The sequence below is a fragment of the Sparus aurata genome, chromosome 23, assembly GCF_900880675.1.
Source record: "Sparus aurata chromosome 23, fSpaAur1.1, whole genome shotgun sequence".
Lineage (NCBI taxonomy): Eukaryota > Metazoa > Chordata > Actinopteri > Spariformes > Sparidae > Sparus > Sparus aurata.
In genome coordinates this window covers 27,459,586-27,470,889 of record NC_044209.1, presented here as the reverse complement: position 1 = coordinate 27,470,889, position 11,304 = coordinate 27,459,586, and the positions used below count along the sequence as shown (strand labels likewise).

At 43.2% G+C, this 11,304-nt stretch overlaps 1 protein-coding gene across 1 annotated transcript; it reads right to left on the bottom strand.

Moving 5' to 3' along the window:
- Nucleotides 1–4,543: 4,543 nt before the first annotated feature.
- Nucleotides 4,544–5,982, bottom strand: nog1 (noggin 1). The gene has a single exon (XM_030406757.1). The coding sequence runs from the start codon at nt 5,656–5,658 to the stop codon at nt 4,987–4,989; it is 672 nt and encodes a 223-aa protein (XP_030262617.1). The 5' UTR covers nt 5,659–5,982; the 3' UTR covers nt 4,544–4,986.
- Nucleotides 5,983–11,304: the final 5,322 nt, after the last annotated feature.

Sequence of the window (11,304 nt, the reverse complement as noted above, 5' to 3'; positions counted from 1 at the left end):
CTCTTCCCAGTGAAACTTTTCTCTGCTGCCAGCGTCACGGAGATCAAAAGGTGGAAGAGAAAACGTTGTGTATCATTTTATTACAGAGCTGCGGTCCAGACGCAGCGACGAACACATACTCAGAGCGCTCAAACCCGATCGTTACAGAACATCCTTTCATCTGCTCGACGGCATTATTTAAAATTTGTCATTTTCATTGAATAAACAGTCTGACTCTTAGAAACTGAGCTCGGTTTGTTATCGTATCCGTAATGAAGGTGCCACAGAGGCTACCTTTGGCCTATTAATGAGCCGGTCCAAGTTATTAAAACCAATTTTTATCATCGCGTAATGAAAAATGAACGACTCGTGTTTGATATCGTTGGCAAAGCTAACAAAGAGAAGTTTGCTTTGATCAGGAAAATATCTGAAGCCTGTAGCAGAATTTAATCAGCGGCAAGGTTTTGGCTTCGGAATATCTCCACAGAAAAGAAAAAAGAAAAAGGGAGAGCTGATTAGGTTAAAGTGGGGGAGGGAGAGGAGAAGCAATAAAAATGAGCCCGTACCCAAAGATATCATTAAGTTAATGGATTACTGGAGGCTGGGAGCGTTACGCCGCTGGGTATCCGAGGGCTGCAAGAGATCCGCGGACAGCCGAGCGGCACGCTGTGCGACGACGCTGAGAGCTGAGAGCCAGCGCAGGAGTGACGAAGGGCATTAGCAGCCCTGCATCCTCCTCCAGTCTGCAGCTGGTATTAGCAGGCACCGAGCGCTCTGTCAACACGTATTACTACACACACAAATCATCTGACCGGCGTCAGCACTTAGTCTGCACTGCAGCAGGAACACTGAGGGAAGGAACGACAGAAACTCCAACAAGAGTTTCTGGTATATGGTTGTAAGAAAAGTAAGCATAGGAAAGATACTGAAAGAAAAAGGAAACAGAAGTAGTCCGAGTGGGACACCTGTTACTGAGAACAACAGACGGAACAAAGTTATAATACGGAAGAGAGTACAAGAGACTGTTACACCCCAAATATGTAAAATTGTCCCTTGTATTTTTCTTACATTTAAGGCACAACATGGAACATTTAGCTGTTTATGAAACTGTTTTTAACTCTATATCGGATTACAGTTTGCTCATGTTGTAAAACTTAACAGCCTGAGGAGAGAAGCAGCTCTGTAGTGTGTCAATACGGCACAAAAACAAAGTTTACTTCTATTCATCATCGTCATATTACAGTTATTAATATATTACCCGATCAATATGCATCCTGCAAACAGCTGTGTCTCTAAAAGTGTCTTTCACCCGCTTTAAAAACGAAAATGCCAGCAAGTTAAAGATCTTTACTACAGGAGGGGGTGAAAACACTACCACTTGTGTCCACAGGGGGCGCCAACATGAACACAAGACAAGTTTTTTTTTGCAGCCGCTTTAATGGACAAAATGTAAATTCAGTATATCTTCTCATCGCCATGATGAAGGAGAGTCAGCTGAAGTGAGCTGGCATTAAAAAAACAACAACATTACGATGTTATTCACACTTTCTAAGCTGAAATCTTCTCTGTAGCCGCTAAGCTAAAAGTGTTAGCACCCCGTCTGAAGTGGCCGTACGAGATCAACGGTGTGAATAACGTCTTTTCAAATCACTGTCACTGACTTTGTGGAGCATTTTTTGGCTGTTTTTTCTGTCTCCAGCTACTTCAGTTGTTTAGGAGAACGCTGCATTTTTACTACAAGCAACCTTCATTTGTTGTTGATTCTGGCGACCCCTGTGGACGTGAGCGAAACGTTTCCACGTAAAGCTCCTGCATTTATTCTGCAAGCGAGCGTTTTGTGGACGACACAGCGTCACCTGACTTTCCATCGGCACGAGGGTGAGAAGATGAACTGTTCCTTTAATGTGAGACACAATCTTTCTCTTGTTCCATCAGCAGATTTGTTTTTTTTACTTATTTATTTGCGAGGTGGCATTTTACTCCCATGCATCACCCGTTTCTGCGGCAGCTGTTGACCGTCCAGCCTTTAATCCCTCCGGGGAGCTTTAACGCCTGACGGTGACACACGGGACCTGAAATAGGTGGACATCCACAGAGCTTGTCGACTGACCATCACGAGCTTTACGCATCAGGAACAAACAGTATCATGGAAAAGACAAGAGGATCACTGTCACACACACACACACACACAGGATCCAACACACACACATCCACCAAAAGCTATTTATTGTGTTTGTTTAAGCTGTACGGTGAGATCTTCGCCCCTTACGTTGCTATCCGGTGACAAGTAGAGGGATTTGTCTGCTTGCATGTGTACGTGCGGAGCTGCCTCTGAGGCTAAGGAGCATCATTACGGACTAAACACAAGTAAAACAAAACACAGGCTTTCTGGTGCCCCACAGTCTGCCCGACTGAGGCTCTGCTAACAGAGGGAGGGGGAGTTAGTCAGCGAGAGGCAGAGAGGAGCCGCTACGCAGACGATTACAGCCACTAATTTATTGAAAACGATTATTTTTTTACGTCTTAAATCCTTTCGTGACCCGGCGACGGCTCCGTCTTCTTACAAACCCGCGTTGCTCGGTCCAACTTTGTTCAAAAAGCACACGGGCGCTTTGACTGTACGATTCTTTGTGGGGAGGAGAAGATGTGAAAGTTTCCAAAAAATAACAAAAATGTCAGTTTGAATTTTGGGGATAAATGTTCATGAAATAACACGCAAGACACGGAGGATATTTATATTTATTTTTTTCCTTTTGATGTCGACGGTGCCGCCGATCGTTTAGAAATATGGCATCGTGGGCCTTTTAATGACGAGGCTGGATGCAGAGAAAAACTTGTGGGAAACATGTAAAAAAGAAAGTTGAGGGAAGAGTTGAAGAAGAGATTAATCGTTAATCATCACATTTGTCCGTAAACGTGGCTCATTATGCGGTCGGTGGTAAAAATGAGAGAGAGAGAATCCGACTGCCAAGATGTGAAGCAGGCGCTGACGTCCCGAGCCAGAAGGATGTGAGTTACACAGCGGTGGAGATGTGTTTTGGTAACGCTGCAACGCTGTGTGAGGACAAAAACTACAAGTCCTGCATTCAGAGCTGTACTCTGATTACTCAAGTCGAGTAAATCAACAACAAAATGGACTTATTGCCTTTATTCCTCTGTTTGTGCTGCACATTTTGCCTCTAGATCTTATTTTTCTTTGTTTTTATTCTGTTATATTGTTTTTCTGCGTTTGTAATCCACGTTTTTAAAGCTGTAAGTTACTTTATTGCCTCCAGATTGTACCGAAGTTAAAGTATATCGTACTTTTACTCAACTTTAGTTGCTAGTTACAAGTTATCTGAGCCAAAGTAACACATTTCAAAATAAAATGTGAAAGATACGATGTATGACATCACTAACGAGACGTCCTGCAGGTTAACGAGCACTTTTACTTTCTAAGATTTATTTTGTGTATTTATTTATTTGTTTATTTGTTCATTCGTCTTGTTTTACCTGCAGTTTTTCTCTCAGAGCCACCAGACAAATAAAACTCTCACTCCTTTACTTAAATAAGAATCTAACTTATTGTCGTTATTGTTATAACTGTCCAACCTCAGTACGTATGAGCGGATATGAATGTGTGTTTATCTCTTTTATTCTCCTCTCGTATCGTTTAAATAGGATATCTGACACTGCAAACTAAAGAATTTCAATGCATCAGCTTCTTTATTTCTGCATTTGACAACAATCCTTTGAATTGTGTGACACTAGATAATAGTTTTGCTGCAAAGTTCTGATTGTCGTTTGTGTTTCTGGACACGTCAGCCGATCATTTTTGTCTAATAAGGAGAGACTTATCAGACACAGGTGAAGATGACATACTGTGTCTTCAACATGTGCAAATTTAGGCAAAGTCATGAGTTGATCTTATGAGGTGAGAGCGAGGGGACAAAACTGCAGAATGGCAACTCAATATTCATTTGATCTCATTTGTAAATCAACATTTTGACTGATTGTGCTTATAAAAAGTGGCTTCAGCGGTGTAAATAACACAGACGATTCCAGCTTCAGTGATTTATATGACAGATTGATTCAGAGCTACAGGAGGAACAGCTTCTTCTTCTTCTTCTTCTGCTCCCTCTCAGCTCCTCTCCTCAGATCAGCTCCTGCTGGGCTGCAAATGTGGAGGAGGAGCTGTTAGCAGCTGCTGATTCCTTCAATCCCTCCGATCTCTGCCTCTCTCCTTCATCAAGCTGGTGCTGACGGTCTGATGTGCCTGACAGCTCCACACAGATTAACACACTGCTGGTTCACTACTGACCACATGTGGAGCTAATATTAGATTATAGCCCCAATAAATCTGCTTCCAAGTTCATCTTAATCCTCTCTTGTTTGCTATAATTACCACCATAAGCTGCGATGCAGAGCGGAGCCGCACACCGGGTCAGTATATAAAGGTCATGATTGTGAAAAGTAGGTGATGCGTAAAATGGTGTTAGCGCCACTGCGGCAGGTGACTTTAAAAAAGGAAAAGAAAAACAAGGTATCCTGGACTGTGATGTGAACAAAAAGAAAAGGAAAAGCATTTAAAATCATTTCAGTGTCGGTTTATTGTCACGAATATAAAGAATAAATAGCACATGTCCTTAATTTACAGGATAAAAACAAAAGTCTGGATCACAAAACCAAAAAAACAAACAAAAGAAAGCCACGTTTAACTCTGAGGTCGAGCTGCTTCATCCAAATATGGGGAGAAAACAGTGAAGTCCTGACGTGGCTCTATGCGCCATAATCTCCATAAATACAAAATATATAACCAATATTCTCCACAAATAAAGTAGACTCTGGTTACAGGTAATACTGACTCTGTACAGTGAGCTATATAAGAACTGCATGGCACCGCATATACAGACAATTACATTCCTACACTCGGTAGTGCACGTGAGAGAAAGAATCACAAAAATAATGAGCTTATAATTTATTCTTTTCTTTTCTTTTGTTTTTAGAGTCTCGCGTCCCTTCCGGGTTCTAGCTGGCGCACGAGCACTTGCAGTCTGTGATGATCGGGTACTGCACAGGTATCCACGCGCACTTGAGTCCACCTTTCCTCTGCACGCACCTCCACCGCAGTATCGTCAGGTGGGTCGAGTTGGCGGGCTTGCACACCATCCCCTCCGGCACCGAGCACGACCTTTTGCTCAGGCAGCTGCCCGCGCGCACGAACCGCGGCCAGAACCTGTTCCCCAGGTCGGTCCACGTGTACACGACCGGGCAGAACGAGTACGCCCACAGCCACTGCTGCAGCCGCCGCTTCAGTTTCTTACTGGGCTTGTGCTTCTTGCCGAACTGCACGTCGAAATCCACCGCCCGGATCTCCTTGGGCAGAACTCCGCCCGGCTTTAGCACCTCAAAGTCATCCAGCTCGTCGTTCCCGGGGTATTTGTCCTCCACCGGCGGTAAAACGGACAAAAAGCGGCTGTCAAAGTCCCCCAGGACGCTCTTCAGCTCGGTCTCGTTAAGGTCCCGCTCCTTGGGGTCGAACACCGGGTCCGGGTCCTCTTTTAATTCCACAAGCGGCAGACTGTCACTCGGGATGGGGCGGAGAAGGTAGTAGTGCTGACAGATCCCTCTGTCCATGAGAAGTCCGAGGGAGAGCAGCAGCAGATACATGGCCACACACTGCTGGGGGTTCTGATCCATGTCAGGACTGCTTGGAGATCAGCGCGCACAGGAGTGGGGAGCGTTTTTTTTCTTGTGCGCAATTACGCGTGAGCCAAAAAATCCAAACCTGCGTCTTCAAGTGTCCCGTGAAAGTTCAGTTTCCCATGATGACGGAATATAAAACTTTATTTTCTCGTGACAACGCTCAGATGTGTCCTCGGGCTCGGTGCGCGCCGCCTCGGCATGATGCTCCCGGTGTCCTCCTCCGACAGAAAAGCGCTGAGCGTAACGCGCCACCTCCGTTATATCCTCCACACGGTGCGTGACGTAACGCGTGTGCCCCTCTTTGAATGTGGGTTTGTTGTCTAGGAGGAGATCCCCAATACCTCCTTCTTCCACCGCACCGGAGGAGGGAGGGAGGGAGGGGGTGTGCAGGCAGAGGAGACGCCCCCTGTCGGTTTTCCAGACGTCCTTAAATCAGTCTCACAGTGGGGATGATTGTTTGAGTCTTTCATCTGGAGAATCCTTCTGCTGGAGCTGCAGGACGAGGCGGCTGAAGGAACCACCGCAGAGTCCGAGCAGCCAGAAGCTTCTCTGCTGAGTGTTGTTGTAGATTCAAAGTGTGTTTTAGGTAAATTACCTCCTTCTTTGCCTGTTTACATGTTAATATATGAGCTGTAATAATCTACTTTCACTTTGGATAAGATGGAAACTTTGCAGATTGTTCTGTTCGCCTTCACACATTCACTCTGTCGACTTTCACCACCGAGGAGTTATTTTACATTGTGGTATTTTCTTTTTTTCTTTTCTCAAGCGAAAGCAGATTTCTTTCACCACTGCTATAAAAAAAAATAAAAAATACATTTAGTCTGGACGACAAGCTTCATTTCCTTAATAAGTTTGAAAACATGTCACAGCAGGATCAGAACCTCACTTTTTCTGTTTTCAGCCCAGAATCATTAAACCTCTGAGCTCATGTCTTTTCTTTCGGAGCTGAACTGGGAACATTTCTGGTCGTTTTTAAAAGTCAAATTCAACTTTGAAGAGCACAAATTTAACTGGAGTGGCACTTAGTAGAGCGTATACCTTCACAGAGGCCCAATATCAAACCTGACAGCCCGGCATCAGTCTAGATTACTGCTTAACCATAGATTAAGATCAACTTATTCATCGATACCAGAACCTGAATTTACCTGATGTTTGTTATCCAGATTCGTGGATCCGTCCTTTAATCCGGATCAACACCAAAAGTTAACGTGGTCTCCTCTCGTCCTCCATCTGAGTGTCTTCTCCATGTCGTTGATAATCAAAGGCATCAATCAGCTCGAGGTTGAACACACAAACAAAATCTGTACATTACTGATAAAACGAACCGTGCATGTTTGGAAATACTTTCGTCTGAGTTTCTCTGAAGGCATCACCGCAAAATACAAACAATGTTCAGCTACGTCGAAGACGGTTGTGTCTTTATTTTTCAAATAATATCTTATGCAGTCGTTTAAAACTCTCCATCTTTATTTTTAAATTCTAATGGAGATCCAAAAGTTCCCACCATGTACACCAAATATGTCAGATTGACTTTTATGGAAATGCGTACAAAAAAGAGACGAGGGATATTTGCATTGGACGAAACTGTGCCGTTAAAAGAGGGTTGGTTTCAAAAAGAAACCATACACAGAAACAACCGGATGCAGAATATATGATGTGTGTCAGAGGAAGTTTAATAAGACAGCTCAAACAATTGAAGGTTACAGGAACACAAAAGGAAACCTGCAGTGAGCGCAGCGCTTATTAAAAACAATCCAACAACTGCGCTCGGCACCGGAAACGAGTGAACACATCAACCAAATGACCAGAAACGTTCACTTATTTGAAGAAAGTCACAATTTACAGCCTGAACAGGAGATGAAACGGCCTGTTAAGTGCACTTTTTGCAGCGTATTTTACTGCCTGTGTCCAACTCAAGTGGGACAATATTTCTGGCTGTACCGGTGCCACAGCGAGCCTTCTCAATAAAGCCGGCCAAATTAGCTCCCAAATAAACAACGCTCACTAAGCGGCAGCCATGGAAAGTATCACAATTTGCGAACCTGTCTAAACTCACGCTCAGAGAATCATTCTCTGAAAAAATAATTTAATGGAAGAACTTAGCCAGCTGCTACATCAGCCATAAACCATCCGCGTGAGATAAATGCATCTCTGTTTCAATTTGAATGAGCTAATTCACACAAGCACTTTGAGCACACGACTCATTTAGTTTACGGTCAAATGATGGTGAGGTGAAAAAAGTCTGGAAAATGTCACCCCTTATATTTTTCATCTGACCGGCACGTATCATAAACCACAGCTCTGACAGATAGGCTCAATCCAGAGCATTCACACGCGGAGACGCTGCCGAGTGAAACGCTGCACAGACACGGAGATACAAACCTGATGTCAGCCTGATAAAACCACAAGTTAACACTGAAATCAAACATTAAGAGCAAACACTTATTTTCTTATTGACAATTTAAGGGGATTAAAATCAGTTTTGAGGTTTCGGGCGCAAAGAAAATGTCCAAAATACACATTTAAGTGTTTGTTTTAGCTCAAATTTCTATGAAAACATAAGTGCATGTTTAATTAAACAACCTAATTTGCAGTTTTAAGCATGAAATATTAGAACATTTGTCTTAAAGGTGCAATTTGTAGGAAAAAAGGACGCTTTTTTACACTTTTTAGCTTTTTTTGGCTGTAGCGACTACCTGCCATTAGCATGTAGCTCAGTTAGCCGCAAAGCTAGGCTATTAGCTGACAGGAGTCTACCTGAATTGTGAGCTCAGATAGGAGAGAGTAACAGCGATCAACACGACACTGGGATTGAACGCAGCCTCCAAGGTCGACAGATACGGGATTGATTGACGACAGGGGGATAAAATACAGAGGCGATTTACAGACCAGGGTGGAAACAACATTGTATTTTCACGTTACTCTGTGAATTTAGGATTTATTTGGAGCAAACCAGCAAAGAAAGACTGTTCTGGTGAGCTTGATCTATATCTATAATTGATTTGAGTTGATTGAAGTGTGTTTTATGATGAATTAACGAGGCGATTAATCTGATCTCAGGTCTGTCAAAGAGAGAAACGTGAATACAAAAGGTGTAAAGTTGATTTTTCCGTAAAAATAAAATCTGAGTTGAGTCGTTGCAAACTCGCCACTTTTACATCCCTGAGCTGAAAGTACGGCTATCAGACTCTCACCTCTTGTGGTATGAAGTGGTATTACAAGAGGAACGGCTAGCGTGTTAGCATGCTAACTTCAGTAGTCATCTCTGCAACACAACACGCAGATGGTAACAATGTTTCTTCACATTCTATCGATGTTTTTTCATTTTTTTAAATATTGAAACCAAAGAATTGCTGCCACATCTGACAAATAACCCCGTTAATGAATGTGCTCAACTGCAGTTTGAGTTCCACTGTGATTTCATGATAGTTAAAGCTGCTGCTAACTTTATTTTCTTACTAACATAGCGAAGAAGAACAGTTGAAAAAGGCAGAAATCTCCACTTATCAGCACTTACATACACCAAACTGTCCAGTTTTACTCTTTTGTACAGATGGGTTTGTTTAAATCACTCACAGCATCATTAAGAACATTTTATTCCTAAAAAACATGCAGAAAATTGATTTTTATGGCTGTAATGAAAAGAGAAAACCTTTGACATCAATACGTCAAGAAAACACGAGTTTATCCAATGTTCAGATTTCTGTTTTGGATGTTTTGATGTTTGCAAATTAGTGTACTTTTATTTGGATTGTGACTCAGCTTAGGATAAAATGTCTTGCGGAGGTTTCACGTCGACTTCTATCAGTCCAGAGGTTTGACCCGTTCACCTGCAGCGGTCTGGTTCTGACTCGGGAGCTTCTCGAACTCGACCTGGCACTTTAAAAAAGTATTTCACACGCTGGAATATTTCATTTCTAATGTGGCTGCATGGGTGAAGTCCAAACGTGGTTCTCATTAAGTGTCATCAGGACTGCCAGGCTCATTTAACGCTGAGTTGTTTTTGTTTCTTCTAATCCCTTCCTACTGTTTTACCACAGGAACATTTTGATAGTGAAATATTCCTCCTTAAGAAGACAGGCTACTTGAGACAGACGCCTGCCTAATGGACGAGTTAACCAAACACAGTTCCCCCCCCTTTTTTTTTTTTTTTTTTTGCTATTAAACCCAGGCCCGGTGTAATGACCTGGGTCTGGTTCTTCGGGAAGACGTTTAAAATCCTTTAAGGATACGCGTTCAAAATGAATCCGCCTTGTTCGAGCCGTGCGCCGGGTCATTGTAGCCTTCCCCTGCTGATTTCTCATTTAGTGAGGAAAAGCAGACTTCTCTCTTGGCAGACACCTTCAGCGCCGGTACCAAGAAGGTAGAAACACACACACACACACACACACACACACACACAGAACTGATTCTGATCCACTCTCATCCAGAGCACAACCACACATACCTGAGATACTTTTAAAAACTTCAGGAGTCGAAAAACAGAAATCAGTCCGAGCCGAGGCCGCCGCCGCCGCCGCCGTGTGCGCAGGAGGTTATCAATGACAAGAGAGGAAACACAAAGCACCTTTCACACGCTTTATCTCCCTCAGTACGCCACTTTCACACCTCCGGCTAATTGAGGCCACATTGCCAAGCTGAATACACACAGACACGGAGTGGGTGCTATTCTGTTTACTCTGGCACTCGGGAGGTGTGCAATTTGCTAGTTTGTTTAGCACTTTTTTCCATTCCTCTGCAATCCAAGAGCACACAATCACAATAATCACTCCTGCTGGGAGCTTAATTAAAATTAATTGCCGCCTCGGACCGCTGACCATGAGCCGGGTGGCACATTTGCATTTTTTTGTTTGTCGTTTGCCTTCCTTTTTCTCTCAGAAAGTCTGTCGTGAAGCAAAAAGAACAGAATGAATTCAGCCTTCCTTCAACCTGACACACAAAATCAGCTCATTAATTGCATATTTTCTCTCTTGGAGTGTATTTGAATCAAACTCCAGTCGGTCAGCAGTCAAATCTTACACAGAGTCATCTTCGGGGGTTGAGAGAGAACGCTCATAAATATCTGCGGCTTTTAACGAGCTCTATAATTAGCACATTTAGCTCACTTTTCCCACAGGTTGCGGAGTCGATGCTCAGAAAGCAGCAGAAGCCCGGTGCGAGTGTGTGTTCCTTCCATTCGTCCATAAAACGCTCTCACAGACAGAAAACTCTGCATCCAAACAAAGTCATTAAACCGGAGAGAGAGAGGGAGTCAGAACAAAGTGCTCAGTGATTACTCAGGAGACTGGATTTATACTTAAGCACACAGGTGACTGAAAAATATACTTTAGTTTTTTTCTTCCTGCAAATAACCCGGAGAGATTACGTGGATGATACTCAGGCGTGGAGTTGAAGTACAAGTACACAAATGGGTCGACTGTTGGCACGGTAACAAATATTTTTACGAACTGCTGTAATGTGACTTTGAGTCTTTGGCTCATTGAGCGCGCTGACTTTCCTCTTTGCATCATCATTTTTCCAGTATTTTGAATTTTATTGAACTTTTTTTTCTGCACACAGTACACTGACTTCCCTAGATTATTGCGAATACCAGGAGGTTTGATAAGCCGCGTTATTTCACTGTGATGTGAAAAAAAA

What these genes read in the sequence shown, in the direction of transcription:
- nog1 (XM_030406757.1), bottom strand. Translation starts at nt 5,658, where the DNA reads ATGGATCAGAACCCCCAGCAGTGTGTGGCCATGTATCTGCTGCTGCTC.